At 46.5% G+C, this 27,500-nt stretch overlaps 1 protein-coding gene across 8 annotated transcripts in view; it reads right to left on the bottom strand.

Moving 5' to 3' along the window:
- The window catches only part of anks1b (ankyrin repeat and sterile alpha motif domain containing 1B), a 187,462-nt gene that overhangs the window by 22,423 nt on the left and 137,539 nt on the right, over positions 1-27,500 (bottom strand). For all 8 annotated transcript variants that reach the window (XR_008397819.1, XM_047159872.2, XM_047159873.2 and 5 more), the window contains 5 exons: positions 23,380-23,478; positions 21,038-21,190; positions 5,309-5,416; positions 885-1,070; positions 245-370 (listed from right to left, as the gene is read on the bottom strand). Coding sequence is in view for 7 of the 8 variants with exons in the window: in XM_047159872.2 (XP_047015828.1) it covers positions 245-370; positions 885-1,070; positions 5,309-5,416; positions 21,038-21,190; positions 23,380-23,478 (672 nt within the window). In the remaining variant the exon portion in view is untranslated. The remainder of the gene's footprint in view (positions 1-244; positions 371-884; positions 1,071-5,308; positions 5,417-21,037; positions 21,191-23,379; positions 23,479-27,500) is intronic.

The raw sequence follows: 27,500 nt of genomic DNA, 5'->3' as shown, positions 1-27,500 counted from the left end.
CCTTAATTTATGAACAGTTACACTCTCGAGAGCGTGAAGACTGTGAGACTCTGATGCACGGAAAAAAAAACAAAAAAAAACCCCAACCACTTTTAATTGATGTGCCTCATTTACAGATAAACGAATCACCGATGGTTAAACGTTAGCGAGCGACTGTTCTGCCGCTGCACGTAAAGCACAAACACACTGTGACACATGGAACGGAATCACACTGACAGGAACACACACACTTGAACATGCTTACATATGCCTCGTAGTCACAGGACTGGAATATGAGCTTCTCAGGATGGTGCTGCCAGTACTGTACAGGTGTGGATGAGGTCGCCTCGTTGGGAGGTCGCAATGTGATTGGCTCACACCATTCCCCTTGCTGAAACAGAGAGTCATGTGACAGGTGTTAAGATCAGCAGCGTGAAGTACAGAAGATATGTCCTGGTAAAACTTCTCCTCTTTTTCTTTTGGTATAGTCCTGAAATACATAGCTATGTCCTGTTCCTGCTGCGATCCTTGGTGTGTGTACACACAGTACTGCACTCCGGAGACATGCTTTAGAGCATTCACATCGAGTAATCGCACTGGAACACACACACACACACACACACACACGCGCACGCACACACGGACAGGAGCGAGTGCATCCACTGATAAGCTCTCCACCAGCACCGTGATGATCACAGGCGTACTACACGCGAGGACGTTCCGAAACAGCGGCGCGGTACGCTTCCTCTAAGAATGATGAACGATGAAATCACGCGCACTTGATTTACTGGAGAAAGTGTTTTGTGGTTAAACGTCAGATCTACTTCACACGCTGTTAGAGGATATTAACACCGCTCTCGGTTGCTGCATTAAATCCCCGTCACGCGCTGCTTTTACACACTCACCATACTGACTTGTGCCATCTGCCTCTCCAGTTTGGAGCGTGGAACATCCTCGAAGTAGTTGTCGTTGCGTCGGCGTCTGGCGTCTGCCTGCATGATGAGGTGCTGCACGTCGAGCGAGCCGGCGTTGGGATAAGCCTGACTTAGAGACGGGGAGAGCTGAGGAGGAGTGTGATTCCCGCTGGGCTCCTGCACAGAAACGTACGCGCCGGAGGTACCGGCGTTAGCGTGAGTATCGATAACCATATCAAACACCGGTGACATTATCAGTCTAAAATGATTACTCTGAAGACGCCTACTGAAGCGACGTGGGCTTACCACTGTACGTGCGATTCACACCCTTCTTCGACTGAAGATGGTTACGGCTGCACGTGCAAGTAATTTATCCCGCTAAGCTTATTAACTGATACACCATCAGCACCAAAACGACTCCCAGCAAGGCGTGGCCTCGGTGCCACGTCACCCTTATCAACAAATGAAATGAGTGAGTGAATATTTATAATGAATACACACTCCGCAGGGGAAAATCCGAGGAGACGTGCGCTCCCTTTAGGAAGCCGGAAAAGAGCCACACGATAGGATGGAAACATCGTGAACGCCAACACAGTAAAGGAGTGCATGGCTGGCACCGGACGTACAGCCAGACCGTCCAAAATGTAGACGTGAGAGCGAAGGGGTTCGTTTTTGTTCTGCGCTCCATTTGTAGTGTGGAAGACGTCCAGCGTCTGAAGGATTTGTAAAGACACATTCCCCGAGCGTGCTCTCTCCGTCGCATATGTAATTAATGTCAAATTGAGGAATGGCCTAGCGCTTCTTTTTTTCCCCACAGATGAGAAAATTAAAGAGAAGCGTCCCTGAAGACTCAGTTAAGAGTCCTACTACCAGAGAGAGAGAGAGAGAGAGAGAGAGAGAGAAAGGAAGGAAGGAAGGGAGGGATGGAACGAGAGAGAGAGAGACAGAGAGAGAGAGAGAGAGAGAGAGAGAGAGACAGAGAGAGAGAGAGAGAGAAAGGGATGAAAGGAGAGAGAGAAAGAGCGAGAGTGAGAGAGAGAAAGAGCGAGAGAGAGAGAGAGAGAGAGAGAGAGAAAGAGCGAGAGTGAGAGAGAGAGAGAGAGAGAGAGAGAGAGAGAGAGAGAAAGAGCGAGAGTGAGAGTGAGAGAGAGAGAGAGAGAAAGAGCGAGAGTGAGAGTGTGAGAGAGAGAGAGTGAGAGAGAGAGAGAGAGAGAGAGAGAGAGGGATGGAAAGAGACCCTCTAGCTCTAACACTACTCCACAGTAGAAACAGCACCTGTGTGAGTGTGTTTTTTGGACTAGGTGAAAAACTCGGCAGTACAGCAGCACCGTTTGTTTTGAACCTGCACTAACCACAGCACCAGCTCTAACTCCTGCACCCCAGAGGGACAGACGCAGAAAGTGTGTGTTGGACTTTTGTGGTCATAAATCGCTTCATGAGGACGCTGCACCTTTTAGTGTTAAACCAGCCAAAAGGCAGAAGACAGAGACAGAGACAGAGACAGAGGCGCGTCTGGTGTCGGTATGTAGTTAGTTGTGGTGTAGGCGCGTCTGGTGTCGGTGTCGGTATGTAGTTAGTTGTGGTGTAGGCGCGTCTAGTCTCGGTGTCGGTATGTAGTTAGTTGTGGTGTAGGCGTGTCTGGTGTCGGTATGTAGTTAGTTGTGGTGTAGGCGTGTCTGGTGTCGGTATGTAGTTAGTTGTGGTGTAGGCGTGTCTGGTGTCGGTATGTAGTTAGTTGTGGTGTAGGCGCGTCTAGTCTCGGTGTCGGTATGTAGTTAGTTGTGGTGTAGGCGTGTCTGGTGTCGGTATGTAGTTAGTTGTGGTGTAGGCGCGTCTAGTCTCGGTGTCGGTATGTAGTTAGTTGTGGTGTAGGCGTGTCTGGTGTCGGTATGTAGTTAGTTGTGGTGTAGGCGCGTCTAGTCTCGGTGTCGGTATGTAGTTAGTTGTGGTGTAGGCGTGTCTGGTGTCGGTATGTAGTTAGTTGTGGTGTAGGCACGTCTAGTCTCGGTGTCGGTATGTAGTTAGTTGTGGTGTAGGCGTGTCTGGTGTCGGTATGTAGTTAGTTGTGGTGTAGGCGCGTCTAGTCTCGGTGTCGGTATGTAGTTAGTTGTGATGTAGGCGCGTCTGGTGTTGGTATGTAGTTAGTTGTGGTGTAGGCGCGTCTAGTCTCGGTGTCGGTATGTAGTTAGTTGTGATGTAGGCGCGTCTGGTGTTGGTATGTAGTTAGTTGTGGTGTAGGCGCGTCTGGTGTCGGTGTTGGTATGTAGTTAGTTGTGGTGTAGGCGTGTCTAGTCTCGGTGTCGGTATGTAGTTAGTTGTGGTGTAGGCGTGTCTGGTGTCGGTATGTAGTTAGTTGTGGTGTAGGCGCGTCTAGTCTCGGTGTTGGTATGTAGTTAGTTGTGGTGTAGGCGTGTCTGGTGTTGGTATGTAGTTAGTTGTGGTGTAGGCGTGTCTAGTCTCGGTGTCGGTATGTAGTTAGTTGTGGTGTAGGCGTGTCTGGTGTTGGTATGTAGTTAGTTGTGGTGTAGGCGCGTCTAGTCTCGGTGTTGGTATGTAGTTAGTTGTGGTGTAGGCGTGTCTAGTCTCGGTGTTGGTATGTAGTTAGTTGTGGTGTAGTCCTGAGTCTTCAGGGACGCTTCTCCTCCTGAAACCCCAACACTAACACTAACTTAAACCACGACACCACAGAGCTACACACACAACGAGTGTGTGTGTGTGTGTGTGGGTATGAGTGTGTTTTTTTGGACTTTTATTGTGAAACACTTCACAATAAAACAGCACAGTTTATTCTTAAATCAGATTAGAACCTGATTCATCCGGAGCCGCAGTAGCGGAACCCTCTAACCCCCACACCACAGACGGAAGCAGGAGCACAATGGAAGCATAATGCTAACAAGAAGAAACCTGACGCTGACACGAGGAGCGTTAGATGTGGGTTAGTTTCTGCCTCACACCCCGCATCCACACATTCCTGTCTGCACCCAAGGGTGTGTACTCTCCCACCTCTACTCCTCCTTCAAGTCTACCCTTACCTGACCTGCTACACCCACAACTACCCTGACCACCTACACCGAGACTAGACACGCCTACACCACAACTAACTACATACCAACACCGACACCAGACGCGCCTACACCACAACTAACTACATACCAACACTAGACGTGCCTACACCACAACTAACTACATACCAACACTAGACGTGCCTACACCACAACTAACTACATACCGACACCGAGACTAGACGCGCCTACACCACAACTAACTACATACCGACACCGAGACTAGACACGCCTACACCACAACTAACTACATACCGACACCGAGACTAGACGCGCCTACACCACAACTAACTACATACCAACACCGAGACTAGACGCGCCTACGCCACAACTAACTACATACCAACACCGAGACTAGACACGCCTACGCCACAACTAACTACATACCAACACCGAGACTAGACGCGCCTACACCACAACTAACTACATACCGACACCGAGACCAGACGTGCCTACACCACAACTAACTTGACAATCGTCCACTGCATCCTGAGCTCACACCCACTCATCTGCCCCCTCACACAACCCTCAATCCTCTCCCTCCACCTGTCCCCCAAATTACACTCACACACCACCTGCAACTTCCAGAGGAACACGCCCACACACAGTCTGCTCCTCCTCCACACCACACCTCTAAGCCCTCAATCCCTCAATCTCCAGCCGAGCACTCTGGTTGGGTTTTGATCCAAGCATCTTCTGCTCCACAGTGGTGCCGACTCGGCCCACTGATCCACAGAGTCCCACACACCGCTCCCTCCATCACACCTTCATACAAACAACCACAACACAAGCATGAACTCTAACCCCAACACCACCGAGAGACAGAAACCCCACACGTGTGTTGGACTTTTGTCATCATACCTCACTTCATGAGGAGGCGACCATTCTTAGTCCTAAACCAGCCAAAAGGCAGAAGAGAACCCACACCTTCTGGAACCCTGACACTGACACTAACTCTACACACACCTGTGTCTTCTCTCCCCTGCAGGTGTAGTGGTTAGAGTTTGTGTTTTGATCTGTGCAGGTTCTGACTCTTCTTTTGGCAGGTTTAAGAATAAACTGTGCTGGTGTATTGTGGAGAGAGAGAGAGAGAGAGAGAGAGAGAGAGAGAGAGAGAGAGAGAGAGAGAGAGAGAGAGAGAGAGAGAGAGAGAGAGAGAGAGAGAGAGAGAGAGAGAGAGAGAGAGAGAGAGAGAGAGAGAGAGAGAGAGAGAGAGAGAGAGAGAGAGAGAGAGAGAGAGAGAGAGAGAGAGAGCATACATGCATACATGATTCTTACATTTCATGTCACAAAATAGTTTTTTCATCTTTTCTTTATTAGATGTATTGCGTCTACTCCACACGCCATACTGACCCTGAGGGAAATCGCTCGTGGGGGTTTCTGTGGCGTGTCGTCGTGTAGTCTGTCTCCGAGTGACGCGAGGATTCTTTTTCTGTGACCTATCAAGCCGATCTTAAGAACCTGAGGAGGAAAAAAACAACAGGTCAAGTTACAGGTCAGGAGGGGAACGAGGCACACACGGAGAGAAGGAAAAAAAAACAAACCCTTTATACTTGTTCTACACTGATGTACTGAGATTTATTTTCCTACTGAAATTATCTTGGACCACATCACACACTATTCAGGCTGAACTACTGAACTTTCACCTGCGGAGATCCTGGATTTGAATCCAGCCTGAACTGAGCGTGTCTGTAATCTGCTGAACACAGCGCCCCCCCTAGGTAACAGCAGTCCTGCTCCAACTGGAGGTGACGTAATAACTTGTTATTAAACGTCACACCTGTCATGTAGCGCTCACACACACACACACACACACACACACACACACGCACGAGCTACGATATAATCAATCCAAGCCATGCGTAGACGTGTCCAAAAAAATACACATCTATTACCTTGTCCAAATCAGCCAGTCAAATCCCTCATTAACTACGTCTCCTCTGAATGAACTTCAGACTGATTACAGCTTTATAAACGCACAGGATTTGACGTGTAGGCTACAGAAACATCAAAGTGTGTGCAAATGACAAAATATATACACTATATAAATGTCTGACTCACATACATTAGCCACCGGCTGTGAAAATCAATATTTATCGAACCGTACGTGAACCAGACCGACGCGTGGTTCGATCGACATCCGGCTCTCTGATTCGGAGTCAGATGTATTCATAATAATGAACGACGCGACCGGATCGGCCGTTCCTTTCACGCGGGGCCGACCGCGCGCCTCGTGACGAGAGCGAGTGTTCACAGGAAGACTGTCAGCATGGCTCACACTTTAACTACGCTGGAATTAACTGGCCACGTTCATCCACCCGTGTCTGTGAGGACTGTGGGGAAACCCTGAGAAGGTTCTACGTCGACCGCAAGAACATAAAACCAAACCTTCTCCCTTTTTAGACCGGTCACGATCCGACAGAACACGTTTCGACTGTGAGAACTGTCAAACGTACAAAGTACCACCGAGGGACCCTTTTTCCGAACAGCGTACACTATATGGCAGGCCGAAAGTTTGTGGACACGTGACCATCACACCTAAATGTGGTGCTTTCTTTGTGTGCCGTAGCGTTACAATCTCCTTCTCCGGGACTAATACCTCAGCTTTCTCTCGCTTTAATCAGGAGCAACACTGCTGGGCCTTACTTACTACAAAGCGTTTTTTTGTTTTGTTTTGTTTCTTTTAATAAAACTGCCGTTATTACTCATTTGATAATTAAGGCACTGTTGTAGGATGATCATATAGCTCCAAGCCAGCGCACTTGATCCCACTGAACCGAGTAATTTAGACTCAATAGATACCGAGCGCTCAATATAAACTGTAAGACACAGAAAGCAATCGAATACGAGAAGTCAGTGCACCAGCAGTGTGATGGCGTGAACAATGCAGCAGTACTGAATCCTCCAGCGGTCAGCAACATAATGAAGCAATATACCAGACTCCTATTAGCTGGTTAAACATTCTGTTGCTTTTATGTCACACGTGTACTGCAGTTGACCAAAAAAAAAAAACCAAAAACAAACACGCGACCTTCTCCTACTCGTTTTTTTCCAAGCCCGCGGTTCTGTTACAGGTCTTAACGTCAAGTGATCGTCTAGAGCAGATTGGAGAAAAGGTGCGCAGGCTTTCTTTCTCCTGCAGAGTAATTGCAGGGGTTTCGGATTTGAGACGATAATTGCATCTCAACAGATAGTGAGGGAGCGAAGAGGAGCAGATCTGATTAGAGAACGCGCTCCAGATCATGAAAGCAAAACAAACGCATGGCAGATGCAGCATGCGTTATCGGTGCGAGGCGTACAGCGGGATACTGAGTACGAGTCTTACGTGCTCACACTGTAGAGACACTGGGAGAATGTTTGACACATACTTGAGCAGAAGATTATCTTTAATACTTTCATTTATATATATATATATACATATATATATATTCTGATTTGTGGCCATTGTGTGCGTGTTTAAGACTGGTTAGTGTCCCATACACATTCTCCAGGGCCTTTGAGTATGGGATATTTATAGTCGAGAAAGGGTTAGATCAGCGGTGTCTACTCTGATCCGGAAAGTGCCGGTGTGGGTGCAGGTTTTCATTCCACCAGAACTTTCCGGATAAGACTGGACACTCCTGCTCTATATTAGAGGAGTATTCGGGGTTCAGGCAGACCTAAGCAATGGACGCAAAGCTCTCGGCTAACCGAGGCCTGTCTGATCCGACACACTGCCTGGTGGGACAAATATGAGAGCAGCTTTGTTTGTGCTCACTGCACCATTCGAGCCCTGGACCTTTAACGACCTAGCAAACATGCAGTCCCTCTCTGTTTCTCTTCTTTATCTCTGTCCAACATTCTTTTCTTTCATGGAACACAATATCCCGCCGTCCCTGCACGTCCCGATGACTGTCCTCCCGGCGCGTACCCCAGTACTCACTCCGTCTTTCAGTTAGGGTTCAGAGACTCATGAGCAGCGTGATTGGCCCCGAGCTCTGGGGTTTATACCGCATGCTTGTAACACGTCATTTCTGACCTGACCTGCTTTTTCTTTCTTCTCCTTTGGTAGCCCGGCGATCGAGAATGACGTCCGAGACAAGAACATTAAACCGATTTCTAGACCTTCTTCTTAAACTTCAGCTTTACATTCGTTTTTTGCAGATAATTTAGCTTCTTTCTAGACATAAATGCTTAAAATCAGCAGGGTTATCCACCCGAACAACACTGTCTCAAGCTTGAAATGACCAAAGCCTTATCTAGAAGTAACTTTCAGAAGCGTACAGTATTATTTGGTTATATATGACTACACGTGAGATATTTTTACTTGCGAAGATGTCATGATTTGCCGTGCAGGCCACACGGAAATATCCTATTTGCATGAGATAATATTGACCCGATGGTAAAAGACGAATAAGAGTGTAATAAGGTCCCATGATAACGAGTGTGTATACGTACAGCTCTTAAATGGCATCTCGTCGTCGCCTTAATTCATAAAATCAGAGCTGGAGCGTTTTTACCGCCGATCATTCATCGGTTGGTGATCGAACCGGGCCGCGTGCGCCGTCCTGACTCGGCTCCATCTCTAAACCCGTTTAAAATCAGCAATAATTCATCAGCTGCATTTATAACCAGCACATCCTGACCAGAGAGGAAGCGGAGTCAGGCAGTTACCTAGCAACTATACAGACAGATCTGTTGCTATGTGTAAGATTCACACAGGCCTCCAAAGCAAAGTAAAGCTGTGTACTGTACATGAGGGCTACGTTCCGAGCAAAGATTGAAGAGACGAGTTAAATCAGCGCCGCTGTGAGGCAGGACATGCAGGAGTGGGAGCTGTGTGCAGTCGGAGGACAAGCGTCTGCGTTTTAAAGGTTCAACGTTGCGCTTTTACAACGCAAAGATGGCCCTGTATCGCATGCACAACACAACTGCACTGACTGCAGCGTCACAGATGAAGAAACGGGTTTCTAGATTTCATTCTTGCGTGAGCCAACACAGTAGGATATTTAATGAGTGTAAAAAAACATGCATTCATAGGTTCAATCCTTTACTAGTCTGTAATCAAATTATGTTCCCCTGTACAGGGAGCCGGTACGTCCCCTTTCCAGACACGACGGAGGAATGTTCCTCGGAAGGAATTCTCACCTCCCTGCGCTCTGGTGTTCTTTGTAGTTTACAGATTTGAGCTTCTCTAGAGGCGGAAATCGTACTGATGACGTGCGAAGAAATAGAAAAGTCAGACGACGTGAGGAAACCAAGCTCTGCTCTATCACTCTACTGCAAAACCGCTGAACGGTGAAGAAATTCTGTGGCAGCAGGTGATTCTGTAGACTCTCTGTGGTCTTTAAAGATCCCACGACACTTCTTGTAAAAAAGTAGGGGTATAACCCCGGAGTCCGGGCGAAATTCCCCCGTCGGCCCCCTGATATCCCCGTCTCTGAGCGGTCTACATCACTCCCTCCTCTCCACGAATAGCTGGTGTGTGGTGGGAGTTCTGGCGCAATATGGCTGCCGCGTTGATGCTACACACTAGTGGAGATTGAGCAGATTTCCACCACACAATGTACAGCGCTTTGAGTGTCTAGAACAGACACGCTATGTAAATAACAACAATAATAAATACAAACTTGAAGGGCGCCTTCATAACAAATTCATAAGCATTGCTTAAAGAAATGCGTAAATCGATGCTGGAAGGCTTAACGCCAAAAACACGTCACATGATACTGGAGGCTTTATTTACTTCACTTTTTTTTTAATTTTGTTTATCATGAATGTATTAATCCACTGGCTTGTTTTTAATATACCCAGAGCTACAGTTTGTAGGGATTGTGTCTGATACGGAACGGCGGGGTCGACACCACTTGACACCAATGGAGTAATGAGAGCGCTGCTGGAGTGGAATACGTACCATAATCTATAATCTCAACAACAGCTGGCGAGGTGAGTGTACGACGGGTTATATTACTGTGACTAACGATACAAAGCATTAAAGAGAAGCGTGTGTTCTACAGACTGTACCATAACGGACACCTCATTCCGATCGTACAGTCGTGGATCCCGATCCCATCTTTCCTCCCTGCGATTAAAACAAGAAACGCTCATATTTACGTTCCGTATCAGACACAACCCCTACGAACGGCACGCCTGGGTATAGAGACCTAGCATTTCTGCTAACTTAACAAGCAGTGTCTGAAAACGGATCTACACTATATACTATACTCACAATCTTATAATCATATTATAAAACTAGTCTGCTCTTTAAAGATTATTGTAGAAGTATTCCACTGCCTCACTGTGTATTACAGACGTAAAATGAAAGGTGTAGAGTGTGGACCTGCGTCCAGCGGGAAGCCAACGATCCATTCTAATCCCATTCCAGAGCAATCGCCCCGCGGGCACTTCACCATCAGCATCGTTAACCACAAATGCTCATCTATTATTAGGAATCAATCAACCAACACGCTTGCTTCCACGTCACGTTAACGCGGTTCTCTCGCGCTCATCATGTTTTGTAGGAAATGGAAAATAAATAAATAAAAAGGACAGTACAGCCGAACACGAGTGTCTTCGGTACAGTGTTGTCTTTCTTCACGCTGTCAAAGAAGCCATTCCCTGCTGGTACCCTTTGAGTGCGAGTCCACACTTTCCTCACTACAGACTTCCTCAGTTGTTTTGACTTAATGAATAATTAACGGCAGCGGCGGTATACGCATCTAATAGAATTGTGCATTATAAGCTGCGTGTCCTTATAATGTTATTAGTTATACCAGTTATACATTGTTATCTGTAATGCCTACTCTACGCCATGGTTTCCTCATCACGTAGACCGTACGACAGCGCCTGAGCATCGTCATCACATCACGTCAAACGATCGACGGCGTCCAGCACGGAAAAACGGCGGCAAGAAGAAAGACACGCATGGGACACGCCGCGCGGTTTGTGCACGCGGGGCGTCGTCAGGCTGGAGGGGAACCGTAATGCTACAGCACGCCAACACGCTCCGTATAATTCAGAGTGCTTCCAGTTTTGTCGAACAGTCAGAGAAAGGCTCACATGTGGGTCAGGGGTGCGCATACTTTTGGCCATACTTTAAAAAAAAAAAAAAGAAAGAAAAAGAACAAGGAATGAAGCTATTGAAGAAAACACTATTTCAGACATTTGACCTTGCTGTGACCTTGACCTTGTTGGGATCAGATCCTAAATCTGATCCGTTCATCTGATGATGATGATGATGATGATGATTCCATATGAATTGTAAGACTCGTCCGTGGCACTGACGACAGCGGCCTGGTCGGTCGCGGAGGCGTAAAAAAAACATACCGCGTAAAAACTTTTGTAATCTGATCTCTGGAGCGTCTGAGTCCCGAGAACACTGCGGAGAAGCTCACTCGGCTGGACGCAGGTGGCATAGTGATGAGATGATTACAGCAGTGTGGACGTACTGCATCGTTACCGCTGGGCTGTGTGTCCCGTCTACATAAACACACAACGCGCAAACTTTAACGCTGACACCGCCGGCCTGTGTCACCTGCACGTGACCAGGTGACCTCGGTGCAGGAGACACGAGGACGCGCACGCACACACGCACACACGCACACACACACACACACACACACACACACACACACACACACACATATGCACTTTGTGAGTGATAGAAAGTGTCTGGCGAAGACCAGATTAAAGGGAAGGAATTAAAGGCAGTGATCGGAGAAGTAAAGGTTACATAGAGCAGCAACCAAAAATATACGTGTGTGTGTGTGTGTGTGTGTGTGTGTGTGTGTGTGTGTGTGTGTGAGAGAGAGAGCGAGAGAGCGCGAGAGAGAAAGATAACTCACCTAGATTTATTGCAGTTGCACATTTGCGTGACCGGAGACAGTAAGACCACGGGAGTCTGTTCACTACTGTACATGACAAAGTAGCTTTGTACACAGAGGATCTCTCTCTCTCACACACACACACACACACACACACACACGCGCGCTCTCTCTCTCGCTCTCGTTCTCTTTCAGTAAAGATGGCAGTAATATTTCAGTGGGAAGATGACTCACGTACACGCGCTTGAAAGGATGCAGCGACGTAGAAAAGCCTCGTTACTTACTCTCGCTCCTTCGCCTTCTCCTTCTACTCCGATTCACGGGGACCGTCTACCATCTATACAAGTCTCCGTTTCAACATGTCTCTCTCTCTCAGTCAGTCTCCTGTCCTCCCCGTCTCTCGAACGTTTTCGATCTTTCTTCCCTCCTATCCCATTTGCTCGCTCCCTCGCTCTCGGTCCGTCCGGCGCTCCACGTCCTCCCTCTGCCTGGTTACTATGGATACTCCCATCCAGAGAGGACGACTGTCTCTGCAGCCATGCAGCATTCAGCACTACAGCCCTTAATACTGTAAAGCTTTCCTCTTTCTGCTTTTCTCTCTCGCTCCCCCTCCCTCCCTCCCTCCCTCCCTCCCTCCGTCTCTCTCTCTGTGTGAGTATGTAGAAGCTTCACCGAGGTTAACCCCTTCAGCACCTCCGCTGCAGTTCAGTCCACGAGACCTCTAGCATCGATCTGCGATCTCTATCTCCACGCTACAGTACACATCAACATAACCAGCCGTTGTTCAAAACCGTGCCTGTTCCCTCTTTCTGTCTTTGTTTAATCTCTTTCTTCCTTTTTCTTTCCCCAACTTCTTCATGTGTCAGGACAGAGGTGCTACAGCACAAGAAGAACAAACAAAAAAAAAGCACATGAGAGTAACGTGAAAAGGCGAGACTGAGCATGACGGGAATACTTTGCGTGCTTTGTTTGCTGGGCGCGCGCGTGTGTGTGTGTGTGTGTGTGTGTCTCTCTCTCTTTACGTATCGTTAAATAAATGGAAATGAAGATGCATTTGAGCTCCTCGGTGCTCTTGCTGCAATCACCACTGTAGATTTATTACAGCGTTAGTCGGGTTCTCCGATCTGATTGGTCAGAAGGTGTGCGTTCGTGTGCGCGGCTCAGACAGTAGTTCCGGATGGAACATGAACGACGGGTTTATATTAGATTTCGATAGTAACAGAAACGGGGACTTGTACGACGGATGCTAAGAGAGAGAGAGAGAGAGAGAGAGAGAGAGAGAGAGAGAGAGAGAGAGAGAGAGAGAGAGAGGGGGAGAGAGAGAGAGAGAGAGAGAGAGAGAGAGGGGGAGAGAGAGAGAGAGAGAGAGAGAGAGAGAGAGAGAGAGAGAGAGAGGGAGAGAGAGAGAGAGAGAGAGAGAGGGAGAGAGAGAGGGAGAGAGAGAGGGAGAGAGAGAGAGAGAGAGAGAGGGGGAGAGAGAGAGAGAGAGAGAGAGAGAGAGAGAGAGAGAGAGAGAGAGAGAGAGGGAGGATGTTTAATCATGTCTACAACGTAAGCGATGACAAGAACTAACTTGCCTCTTGTACATTCCATAACATTAACTATAAAACCATTCACATCCAGCGCACGTGCCGACATGCACGTCGTGATTGTTGGGAAATCTCCGCGGTGTGAGACGAGCACCTCGCTCCGGGACGTGCGGTCAGACGACGCGGATCATCTTCGGACGCCGACGCGGAATATCTGTCATTGATATCGGCTGGATACGACATTAATATTGTACTGCAGGAATAATTATAGACGTGTACGCGGACACGCGTGATAGTGGACGCGTTCGCCCATTTCAAAGTGCGAAACATATGCAGAATATGTACGGTATACCGCGCATGGCCTCTGCTCGCGTTAACGCAGCAGGCCGACCAACCACCAGCGCACACAACGTTTTTCATACATTTTGATACTGGAAAAAAACCACACTTTTCTTTCTGCCGATAATAAACGCTGAGATCTGCGGATGTAAAATATAAAAGCACTTTATTAGCTGTGTTCTATCCATGCCTTGGCGTGCACAGATCATTTCGGGTGAAGCTTCAAGACATCGGGGGGAAAAAAAACGTTCTGGAGAGTTACGCGCCGTAGAGAAACGGACGTGAGCCTAATCAAAATGGCCGCCGTGCTCTTCCTCCGTCACAAGGATCGACCGGTGATTATTTCCCCGCCGATGAACTGCCGAGCAAAGTGACGGCTACGGGGCTCGAGTTTCACCCCCACGAGTGCCTTTTTACACACGGAGCGATGCAGTATACACGCGTGTTCATGCATAACTGTATAATTCTATACAATGTTGTTTTTTTTACAGAAAGCTCATAATTGTAGCGGTGAGCGCGGCGTCTTTCGGTGGAGCCGGAACGAGACCCATCTCCGTCTTCACTTCAAAAACGAACAAACGCTGATACGACTATCGAGTAGAGCGTGTCCGGGTTCCGATCGCGTGAAGGGCTTTCCCAGGCAACCACACAAATATATTCAGTGGCGGTGGAAAGAGAGAGTAATTAAAGTGTCCATGTGTGTGTGTGTGTGTGTGTGTGTGTGTGTGTGTGTGTGTGTGTGTGTGGGGTTGATCAGACTGCTGCATTAATACAGGCAAAGGCCATCTGCTTGAGCTGGAAGGAGAATCCACAATCTGTGTGTTGGGAGAGGTGATGAACACAGGAACACAACACAAAGGACATGAAAACTCATCACTGCACTGACACACACACACACACACACACACACACACACACACACACGCGGCGCGCACGTCTCTTTTGAGTCACGTACACCGCACGCAAGCGGTCCCTATGGTAACTACTGCTAGCTTTCAAACCAACAGGGTAATAATTATCAGGGGGGTGAGGGGGGGGGGTGAGGGGGAAGCGCTAAACTGTTATTACTGGCCTGATGACTTTTGATGACGACCGCCTGCTATTAATACCCCGGTGAGGCCACCGTGTCTTCTCCGAGCGCGTTGTTTTCAGCACTCGCTAACATCAGTTTATGTCTTTTATTACACACTGACGCTTCAGCGCAGGATGAAATTCGCTGAACTCGAGACGTCCGAGTGACGCGCGCCGCGCCGAAAACCGCTTACCGTCGGAGCTGTGTGACGGGCGTGACGACGTGAATAAGTGCACAGGTGGAGACAGTGCTCGGACGTAGCGTACCGATGACATCGCTTGACACACACACTAACGCGTGCGCGCGAGGGTGGCGTGATGACAGAGCCGGAGAAAAACGGTCTGTGCTGCGTCATCTGGATCACTACATCCCATGTGTATCCCGCCTCGCCGTCAGGAAGTCCGAGTCGAAAAAATGACCCGTTTATTATTTACTGACGAATATGATTATTATTATTATTATTATTATTATTTTCACAACTTACAAACAGAAAGAACATTTTCTGTTTGAAGATATGAAGGAAAAAAAAAAACAGAAGCTTTATCTTTTACACAGCGCAAAACCAAACACAGGTAATAAATAAATAAATAAATAAATAAATAAGTTGAATATATTAAAATGTGTAACAGTATTTCCTATTATAAGATCATTAGACCTATTTCTCAACCTTTTTCACCCGTCATTTCAGGACGAATTTTTTTTTTGCATATACAGCGGGGGGGGGAATAAGTATCGAAACTGTCAAGGTTTCCTTCAGTGAATGTGTTTCCAGTGAGGATGTTCACACGAAACCTTCTCCAGACGGATCGACTCAAGAACTCCGCAAATATAACGAACTCACAACATTGACGTCCGTAAACAAAGCTGTGTGTGATAAAGTGGAACGACACGGGAAAAAAGTGCTGAACACGCTAAGAAAAAGCGGTTCTCCGAGGCGACGTAAGGCAAGGAACCCGCCGAAATCCGTAAGTAATTACACCCCCTATCTGTGTAAATGAATACCAGCTGGGTTAGTACATTGACGGTCTATAAAAAGGCTTTTCGTCACCACGGTGTCACACAAGAATCATCTCACGATGGGTAAAAGCAAAGCGCTCTCCCCAGACCTTCACACCCGTACTGTTGCGGAACATATCGATGGAATCGGATAAGAAAATGCTGACGCTGCATTTCTAGAAAGAAGCAAAACTGCAAATCTGTCACTAGAATCCGTATTATTAAGTATAATTTAAAAAAAAAAAAACAACAGTGTGTATGACAAATCAATTTTACAATTGTACGTCTATAAAATCAACGTATAAAATCGCTAAGGCAACCGTTGCTAAGTAGAGAACGGAACATATATAAGGGCTGTCCATAAACATCACCCGAGTGTGAGCCTCGGTTTCCTCACACCAAACACACTGTACTTAAAGCAGCTGGCTTTCACCTGTGAAGAAATTGCGTCGACATGCACGGCCTTAAACCCACTCCACCCAGTTCCACACCCGGCCGGGTCCGAGCGTCACCCCGAAAACGATTTCCCGCCCGAGTTGTTGATCGAGAATATAACCCGAGTGTAATATAACCAGCTGCAAATCTCTGAGTCAGACCTGTCTGTGAGAGAACTTCAAATAAAACAAGAAGAAAAGCTAACTGATCCGGTCACACGTTCGGACAGGTAGCTACCTGAACCGCCGGAGGGCAGCTTTTAGGGCCGGGTGCGGAGGAGGACGTGAGGTGAGAGTGTATGAGTGCTATTTCATGTCATGTGACCGTCTAAACATCAGTCACAGCAGGCCATCCAGTCAACACTCCCAACGTCCACACCTATGCTTTTTTTGTTTTTTTAAGGCATCAGGTATGCAGATCAATTCATCTGATCTGTATCTGATCTGTATCTGATCTGTATCTGATCTGAATTCATCTAATTTTGCCAAAGTAGAAATGTCTACCATTATTATGTCACAATTATGTCGGTCCATTTTTTTTTTCTTATTTACTGAAAGAAGAAGAAAACAAATTCAAAAAGTTGTTAGAACAACATATTCGGATACGCTATTTGGACAAATGTTTGTGCGCCCCTGGCCATCATGTGGTTTCCACAAAGTTGGAAGTGTACGGGACGTATTTGTGTGCCGTAGCTTTACAGTTTCTTTCTCCGGAACCGAGAGGCCCGAACCGGTTCTGTTGCCCAAAGCGAGCTCCGTGAAGACGTGGTGCGTGAAGGCTGGAAGAAGGTAGAAGAACTCGAGAGTCCTGCACGGAGCCCCGACCTCATCCCACCGAACACCTTTGGGATGAACAGGAACCGGAGTCTCCTCACATCATCATCAGCGCCCGACCCCGACCTCACGAACGCTCCACGGCCATGCCCCGAAATCTAGCGGAAAGCCTTCCCAGAAAGACGAGTTTAAAACGTCAGATTTCTGAATCCGATTGCGTCTGTACATCACAGGACCGTCTCCTGCTCGGTGTGAACCACATGGAGGAAAGCCAAGAATAAAACACAGCAGATTCACAGGATAAAGCAATTCCATCATTTACACCAGACCAGCTGGAGCACGACACATGGTTTAGTGTGTGTGTGTGTGTGTGTGTGTGTGTGTGTGTGTGTGTTCGCTCATGCTTACAATTCCAGTAAAACTTTGGGGCTTTGTTTTATCTGTACAGTTTTATCATCGTACTTTTCACAGGCACATGCTGCGTACAAGAGAGCGGACTTTTGAATGAAAATGTGTTAGCGCCATCTGGTGGACGGATTCTGCGTAACAACGTCTCGGACACGTCTACTCCTCGCTGGCCTCGACATCACACTATCACACCCTTACGGGACTGAGAATCACCTCTGATCTGTCTCCCGCACTGGCACGCACTCACCAAAACCGGACAGATGAAGACTGGATTAAGAACAGGTGATGTTTCTCAAATTTCCATCTGTCCAGTTTGGGCGAGTCTCTGAGCGCCCAGTGCAGTCTCAGATTCCTGCTCTTGGCTAGCAGGAGAGGTTCTCAGTGTGGTGTAGACCGTCAGCCTCAAGCTTCTAATCTAATAAAAATGATCCACAACAACATCAGACTCATTTATTCTAAAAATCAGAATGAAGACATTCGGCAGAAATGTTATTACTGATGATGGACAGTGTTCCAGGGAAATGGCGCAACAGGTGAAAAAACACAACAAATAAAAACAGCACGAATAGTACTGGACATCACTTGTTTTTCATCCACCCATCCATTTTCTGTACTGTTCGTCCTACACAGGATCGCAGGAAGCGGCCCCTATCCTACAGAACTCGGGGCACAAGGGAGGGGACTCCCAGGACACGGTGCCAACCCACTGCCGGGCACAATCGCACACATACTCACACACTCCGGACAATTTAGACACACCAATGCATGTCTTTGGACTGGGGGAGGAAACCAGAGTACCCAGAAGCATAGGGAGGACATGTCAACTCTACACACACACACACACAGGGTAGAGGCGGGACTCGAACCCAAAACCCTGGAATAAGCCACCGTGTCTCTGAACTGTCGGATTGACCAATCGGTGTTCTAGATGTAACTTGTATGTAATAGTGGTGATGTTTAAAGCATTACCTCGTGCTACTTTCTCCACATGGTCTGTACGTCATCCGACAACTCCGCCCAGTAAAACTGATCAGCGCTACGTTATTTCTCTTACACAATATTCTAGTTTCTCTGTGTGTTGTGTGTGGAGTCTCCGTCCTGCTGCGTGATAAACGCCAGTAAAGCCGTATTGCAGTCGGCGGTGTGTTGTTTACCGAAACTCGGCCGGGCTAGAGTTCCGTAAACACTGCGAGCCGATCGGAATGCTGCGGAGACTGTTTCATTTTTACTATTTCTATTACTCTTTTATTATAGACCACGTACGACACACACACACACACACACACACACCCTGCACCACACACACACCCTGAATGCATGGTCTGCACTGAAATGAATATACAGGCAACGTTTCATGTTACACTTACTATAAACTGAAGTGTGTGTGTGTGTGTGTGTGTGTGTGTGTGTGTGCAGAGGTTCTGCTATGAACACACTTCTTCATGTTTGAGTAATCACAGTTCTTTGAGGCTGAGCAAGAAATATGACATATTAACATAATAATAGAATAATATTATAATAATAAATGATATATTAATACAATATTATCTCTACCCATTTATACACATCCACATCGTCTCTCTCTCTCACACACACACACACACACCACACACACATATGCAGCTGTATCATCAGGAGAGTCTCATTAAACAGTCAGAACTCATAAAGCTGTGCGTGGGCTGAGATGAAAATGTGTATTAATTAACTTTGGGGCCTGACAGGGGGCAAAATCGAATACTGTGCGCTCCTGGTCCTTTACTTACACCTACACACCTACACCGAGACAAACACATTCACACCCAGTACATAACCGCACATATTAGGGTCGTAATCGAATACAAACGCACCCCGAATGAACACGAAAACAGATACGGAAAAATAGGCAGAGTATTCGTAAAATAATAAATAAATAATCCCACTCGTGTTGGAGGTTGCCAGGTTTCAGTAAAGCACCCACCCTAAACTGCGCAACAAGACTTGAATACTGTCTCGAAATGTTGGGGTGAAATTCGAGGTGGAGGCTTTGTGCTTCTTTTCAGGGGAAACAAGTTAACAGTGGTGTCTGATCTGCAGCGTATATCTGACCACGGAACATCAAAATAAATAGATCAGTCAATGAAATCAAGTAAATCTGATCAGATCTTATCGGAGGGTTACGGCTGTCAACTCCAGCCTAAACAACGGTCTCTCGATTCAGGAAAGACGTCGTTCTTTTCAAACACAGTTCTCTTGCTTACTTAAGATGGAAGATCGAAACCGTCCCAGAACGGTCCACAGGGCGTCTGGTCCAGGGCGTGAATGAAGTCATGTTCTGCTAGTTGCTATGAGTTGTTATAATTTGTAAACGAAAAACGTCTTCTTTTTTATTCATTCTTTACACGGTCTTGTTTTTCAGTGATTTTACAAACAAACAAAAACAAATGGAAAAAAAAAACCCCCAACCCTTGACCACACCCACTTCTGGTTTACGGTCAAATACTAAACAGACCCATGCACATAATGGCAGCGCTTTACAAAGCTTAATATTTTGCCCTTTTGGGCTTGGCCCATTTTTTTTTTTTGCCCCAGGAGTGTACACTCCAGTCCTAACGGGACTGTGTTTATATCAGGATTGGATGAGGTGTATTGGGAACTGGGCAAACTTGAAGCTATATGATTTTTCCACTATCTCACCCCGATCGAGCTAGTTCAGGGTTAGTAATAAATGAATGAGTTGAATAAGGTAATATAAATGAGGTTTTGTTGTCCTCTAGTGGCCGTATTTGTTCCCACAGCATCACTCTGTGGAGTGAAGAACTCGGTGAACAGTGCATGATGGTTTTATATCATCTTCCTCAGCTTGCGCATGACATCAGCGACGTGCTCTAAAAGCACGTCAAAGGTAGAAGAAACGCTCTTGTTCTCCTCTCTCTCTCTCATTCCCTTTTATCACACTCGGTGTGTGAATCAGATAACTGTCCCACCTACACACTACTGTTCAGCTAGATCGCGCTAGACCGCTCTACCCATATCATCTAAACAACATCAAACTACAACATACAGAATAAACCTAACAGTCTAGAGTACCTTCTTATGAAGGGCTGATCCGAATACGGCTCCATTTTACGCGAGAGTTTCATGTGCACGAGCGCGAGAAAAAATGTGCGGCAGCAGTTTGAGCACGCAGCCATGCCAGCTGTAGAAAGGAAGGCGTGAGAAAGCAAAGCCAGCGGCAGTAATGGTGAGATGTAAAGTGGTGAATGTGAGCGGGATTTGCATGTAATTGAGATGGCACTGGAATTGGACTGACAGCAACGCCAACAAAGAAAATAGCGGATCGGACATGTGAGAGCAAACGTCGCGTACCGCGTCCTGTGACAGACGACGAAGATTGGAATTGGATTCGAAACGGAACTGGAACGGTTTGAATACAGACACTTCGTTTAATTATACGCGATACTTTTATTTTATTATATCATTCATGTTTGTGCGAAAGAGTTTAACGTGAAGAGCTGCAGTTATAAAAAAAATAGTCATAAAAACGCTAGGTGTTGGTATCGACTGATACCCGAAGTTTCTGTATATATATATATATATATAAAATGGAGGTAAAGTTGAGCACATTGTATGTCCTGGCTATAGTGTCAGAGTCCAAGGAAGTAAAATGGCTTGATGTGGTCGCTCATGATCGTGATTAAATCAAGAACCAGGCTTGAAAAACAGGAAGTAAGAGCAGACATTTTGGGACTTACATTGATGAGCTCAATCTCCCAGATCTTCTTAACCAGTTCCATGGACGTGTAGCCGTTGATGAGGAACGACTTGGTGTAGTCTCCCAGCTCTAGTGACTCCAGCCATTCTGCCACTGAGGTGGGGTTATTGCCATCGTAGCCTATGGGCCGCACCTGACACACACACACACACACACACACACACACACACACACACAGAGTCGTATCATTACAAAGCATAAACTCCAGCTCAGCTTGTCATCACTGGAGACTCTGGAGGTTCTGTTCACGCTCTCAGCAGAGAACACTGTGTGCTTTTAACAGCCCACGATTATTAGCATCTTCATTCACACCAGCTCTGGACTGCTGTCCAGCTTGTTAGTCTCTTCCTGACCTTGTGTATTCATAATATTTACACATACATCTTTTTCATTTCCCTTTTCATGAGAGTTCGGGATCACATAAGCGCATGCTGTTCGAGGACAACAGTTCTGTACCGCATCGGACGGCGAAACGCAGCATTGTCGCGTTCCCTCCGTCCTGAAGACAACTCCCAGGTACAGTTTTACCTCTGACTGACCGTCACAAAGCTCTCACAGCCGAGACGAAACGTCTCCGGACGGGATTCTTTACCTTGTTAAGGATTATACTTTTGCTTTTTTTTAAATACTGAAACGTTTTTTTTATTGTCAGGCTTAGGTATTGCGGCACATCCACCGCAAAAGTCCTTGTGAATGAGGGTTACTATGGAAATAAATAACATACTAGAACAGGTGCATTAATATAAACCTGTGATTTGAACTGCAGATGCAAACTGCTGTCAGTTCCTGACCAATCAGAATTGAGAATTCAACAACGCTGTGTTTCATAACCGTCGCGGACTGGCTGAAAGAGGATTCAGATTCTGACGTGGAAGTACAGGCTACGTACAGACCACAGAGGCACAACGATGCAAGCAGGAAATAAATATGTGGGAAAACTTCCATTTGTTCCACCCGAGTGTTAATCAGTGGACTCGCAGCGCAGCTGCAGAGCACAGGAGTTCAGCCTTTTTACTCTTCTTTCAGAACAGGTGTTCCTAATAAAGTGACCGGTGAGTGTATCTGCTGTATAAGCCTTGTTTTGTACCTACATGTCACGTGATTAGGAACAGCTGCACACACACTCATGCAGTTCATCGAACCAGCCCAGAAATAAATCCCACAGACGATGAGCTTCAGCTGACCTTCATCATGAACCCTCAGAATGGAGGAAAACATCTCAGTGATAGCAGACACACAACAGTCTCTAGAGCAGTGCTCACACCAACCCTGGTCCTGGGAGGTCTGCCGCACCCAGGTGTCCACCTGACCATCTAATCGTTCGAATCGAGAACTTCTCGATCAGTCAACACAGCTGCGTTATGATTCCGGTTGGAGATGAAACCTGCAGAAGGGAGATCTCTGGGAAGAGGGTTGGCGAGCAGCGCTCTAGAGTTTACACAAACCCGAGAAAAACACGAGCAGCGGTCGTCTTGCTCAGTAGAGAGCGGGCCAGATTCGAACTGACAAGAAGACTACGGTAAATCAAATACGCACCGTGGTGAGCAGGAACGCCTCTCAGAACGAATGTACAACACATCGAACATTCAGGCTGATGCAGCACAGCAGCAGAAGACCACACCGGGTTCCCGGGCGAGGCGTATTTTACGGTTAAGATGATTGTTTTCAGCCTAAAGGATTGTACACTGTGTGTTTAATATGCACAGCTGAGCACCGTATTGGAGCTGAAGCGGCCACTGCGGGCTACCACGCCGCCATCTCGGACACTTCGTTCCCGTATATATACCTCTCAGCCGTACACAGGGACGGTGGAAAAATCCTCGTATCTTGACTTGTTTAATCACAGTAAAACTTTTCAATATAGAAATGCAAATGAAAGAGAAACGCACACGTGCGTGTAAAAGACATTCACGTGTAAAGATATCCAAAGTGCACAACTGAGCAGACCTGTAGTGGTTTTATTCTGATGGCTACGGGGAAAAGGTCAGCCACATTTACATTCACGCCGTTTGGCAGACGCGACGTACATTTATCTCATTTAAACATCTGAGCAGTTGATGGTCAAGGGCCTCGCTCAAGGGCCCAACAGTGGCAGCTCGGTGGTGCTGGGATTTGAACTCAAGGTCTTAACCGCTGAGCTCGCACTGCCAGCTAATCCTGTTCTGGGATAAATCTGGAATAAATCTCCGGCGTCACACTGACCTTCACGATTCCAGCTACTCATGGTGATACATGATGCGCGCCATGCTTAAATGTCACTGCTATTTGTTTAACAACGAGAGGCGTTATAGCCTCTGTGCGATCTCTGCCCGGTGTACTAACCCTGGGAAGTAGGCGGATGGCCTGCAGAAGGCGCTGCCTGTGTGCCGAGTTTAGAATCCCGATCTCCAGCAGGTCCTGGTCCTCCACCACATTGCTGCCCTGTAACACAAAACCAAGCAGCACATCAATCACTTCTGATCAGATTACTAATGAAACCTTCGCTAAGCTGACAAACCGATGATGAATCGTAATAATAATAATAATAATAATAATAATAATAACAACAGTAGGTTATGAAGTAAAGTGCTAAAAGAGGCAGGTGTGTTTCCTCAATAAAACTGGCCAAAGAATCACCTACTATCACACAGAGAGGGGACATTCGTCACGGTGTTTACATGCAAGCGTAAACATGGAGTCTGATTAGTCAGAGCTAGCCAAGAACGGTACTGATCTCAGTGAAAAGGAAGAACCAGACCCGGTCCAGTAAAAGGTGGGCTTTTTGCCAGGTAAAAGCAGTTCTGTATGGTGACCTGCCATCATGTCCACCTGACTTCTCTCTCTCTCTCTCTCTCTCTTATATTTTCTATATGTTTATGAGACTTGTGAATTTGCCCTAAGTTTGCATTTGCTCCCTCCTACCCAAACACACACACACACACCCACCCACCCACCCACACACACACACACACCCCCACACACACACACACACCCCCACACACACAAACTGCTTTGTGTTTTCTACCTTTACAATGAAAGCACGGCTGAGCGGAGTAATGGAATATCGTTTGCCCTATCGTCCAGAGTCCACAACTACCCGTGGCAGGGAGCCAAGAGAGCAACATTGGCCATGATCTCTGGGTGGGAGGGGCATACAGTCATGTGGGAAAAAATAAGTACACCCCATGGAAATTGTTTTTATTTTTAGTTTTTATTAATTTTTTTACATATGTGGACGAGCAAACCTTTCAGCCTCTTAGACACAGTTCTTATTAATGACGTTGAAATTCTTGAACAAAACCACAAGGAAAATGAGCTTTTTCAATCATTTATTCAACAGAAATATCAATAGATGTGATATTGTTCTGTGGAAAAAATAAGTATACCCTTGGACTCAGTAGCTAGTATTGCCCCCTTTAGCAGAAATAAGTTCTTGTAGAATTTCTGACCACTCTTCCATGCAATATTCTTTCAGCTGCAAGACGTTTGAGAGTTTTCTTGCATGTTCTGCCTGTTTCACATCCCCGCACGACATTTCAATGAAATTCAAATCCAGGCTTTGACTCGGTCGTTCCATAACCCTCCATTTCTTCTTTTTGATCCGTTCCTTGGTGGATTTGCTCGTGTGGTCATTCCTGTTGAAAGGTCCACTTTCAGTTCAACTTTTAGACTGATGGCCTCACGTTATCTTCAAGCACTCTTTGATGTGATGCAGAATTCATAGTAGAATCAATGGATGCACGCTGTCCAGTCCCTGAGGCAGAGAAGCAACCCCAAACCATAACATTTCCACCACCGTGCTTCACAGTTGGTATGAGGTGTTTCTCCTGAAAAGCTGTCTTTGGTCTGCGTCAAACGTGTCTGCTGTTACTGTGACCAGACACCTCTATCTTTGATTGTTCTGTCCAGAGCACATTATTCCACAAGACCTGGTCTTTGCCTGTATGCTCATTGACAAACTGTAGTCTTTCAAAGGCTTTTTATTGACACGCCTCCACGCAGGTCAAATCTGTGCAATCTCTGTCTGATTGTAGAATCATGCACTTTCACACCAACAGCTGCGAGACTTTCTAGTAAACCCTGTGATGAAATCTTGGGGTTCTCTGTGAATTTTTATTGCATCAGATGGTCTGATCTTGGGCTGAATTTGCTGGGACGGCCGGTCCTGGTCTAATTAGCAGCCGTTTGAAATCTGTGCCATTTGTAGATGATTTTCCTTACAGTGGAACGATGTGTTTCAAATAATTTAAGATCTTTTTAAATCCCTTTCCAGACTCATAGACATCCACAACCTTTTTTCTGAAGGTCTTACAGAACCCTTTAGATCTTGGCATGATGCCACCGCACACCTCAATAACAAAGGGAACACCAGACACTAGATATGAGAGGGGTATAAATAAGACCGGTTCCACCTGCACTCTCTAAGCAGGTTCTAATCACTGGTGGTTAAGGCTCTGGATTGCCACTATTGGGTCCTTGAGCAAGGCCCTTAATGCTCTCTGCTCCAGGGGGCGCTGTATCATGGCTGACCCTGCACTCTGACCCCAACCTCCTGACATGCCGGTGTATGTGAAGAAAAGAATTCCACTGTGCTGTAATGTATACGTGATCAATAAAGACTCGTTATCATTAAATGTAGGGGTGTACTTACTTTTTCCATGTGACTGATCTGTTTTTTTTGTTCAGTTAGACTGTAAAGATTACTACAAAATGTCAGTTTTATGTGTCATTTGATGGAGTGTATCATCTTTATTAATATACACTGTTTCAAAGAGGATCGAACGTTTGCTTTTACAAATATGTCCAAAAAACATTTTTTAAACAATTTCCATGGGGTGTACTTATTTTTTCACACGACTGTATTTGCTACTACCACGGAGAATGCATGGCAAGGTGTGCACGCTTATGCACACACACACACACACACACACACACACACACACACACACACTAGTATCAATCTATTGCCTCATGTGGAGCGTCACCTTTAATGACCTTTGCTTAAGCCTTATCAGACCAATCAGCTGGACACCCGACAGAGATCTGAGTGCATTAAACATAAATGCACTTACGCTCTAGTGTTCACACACACACACACACACACACACACACACACACACACACACACACACACACAAATCAGGAAAAAAACATTACGAACAGTGGACAGACTGTGTGGTGCATTATGGATGGTTAAATCACTGATTAAAGCTCTGAGCACAGAACATCTGCTCCAGTCACCATAATGAAACACCAGGCCAGAGCAGCGGCACACAGGCTCACCGGGAGCGTCCACAGATACTGTCTGACCCGTAACCCTGCTGTGTTCTGTGTAAACATTCCCAATTCTTCATCTGATCAGAGCCATCATTCATCAGCCTTATCCCCCTCCATCCTCTATCGTCTTCTCACACGTGTTCAGAGCTGCAGCTCACATGAAGTGCTAGATATTCCAGACAGCAGCTCATATGTCCCTGCTTGTAAAGTGTTCCACCCGTGTTACAGCATGTGTGTGACATCAACTTCATCGTCTCATAAAGAGCTGTGGAATAACAACACCGCACTCTGTTATTCGCCCGCAGTACATTAGTTACCCTGGACAAGCAGGCTGGCGAGTAACCATGGCAATAAGTACCATGATGCACCACATGAAAGCGTGTTCTATTCAAAAATAGACCTGATGGAAATAGCATTATCGGACCAGGACAATCAGACCCTCCTCTCAACAATACATAAAAATATGCAGGCTCAGTGGTCAGACGATTCAGGAATCGAACTGCACGTGTCAAACTCGTACACGCTTTTCTCGAGCCGTTACATAACACGGTGAGTGGACGTTCTCCGCTTCTCGGAGTTTACGTGACTGGGGTTTTGGCTGGAACGGAAGAAAGGGTCGTTTGGATGCGAGTGTGAATGGAAGGAAATGAACACCCCAGTGCTGCTGGACATCCACTCTTCTCTGCGAAGCCTTTTTCTTTTCATGAGGATCTGTCCGTCTCTCTCTCTTTATTAACGGACATGTTCTAAAACGCCACACGTTCTAGAGTTGTGAGCGCTACAGAGACTGGGATCTCTGCTCATCAGGGACTAGGAGACGCTGCGGCAAAGTAGCGGCACGATATGAGTGATATTTCAAAGTATTTCATAGGGGTTTGGTTTATTAGATATTTACACCAAATGGAGGCGGGAACTAGACGACAGGTGAGGCGGGGAAATGAGAGAGACAGACATGTCTTTTCTAAGCTTCTTTCAGATTCCCAGTCATCTGGAGTTAGCAGATAGTGTAGTCTTACATAATAATGAGCTCCTGGCAAAGCAGTGTGTGTGCTGCGTGTGTGTGTGTGTGTGGATGTAAATGTAGAACCCTCGAGTAGCCCAAGCCTTCATTATCGTTCAGAATGCGCGATTATTATGAAGCAGGCAGATGGACTCAAGAGCAGGTTTTTGATTTGAATAAAAAGAGA

This window comes from Ictalurus punctatus, chromosome 14 (assembly GCF_001660625.3).
Source record: "Ictalurus punctatus breed USDA103 chromosome 14, Coco_2.0, whole genome shotgun sequence".
Lineage (NCBI taxonomy): Eukaryota > Metazoa > Chordata > Actinopteri > Siluriformes > Ictaluridae > Ictalurus > Ictalurus punctatus.
The sequence above is the reverse complement of the archived record's forward strand: the minus strand, read 5'-3'. Positions and strand labels throughout refer to the sequence as shown.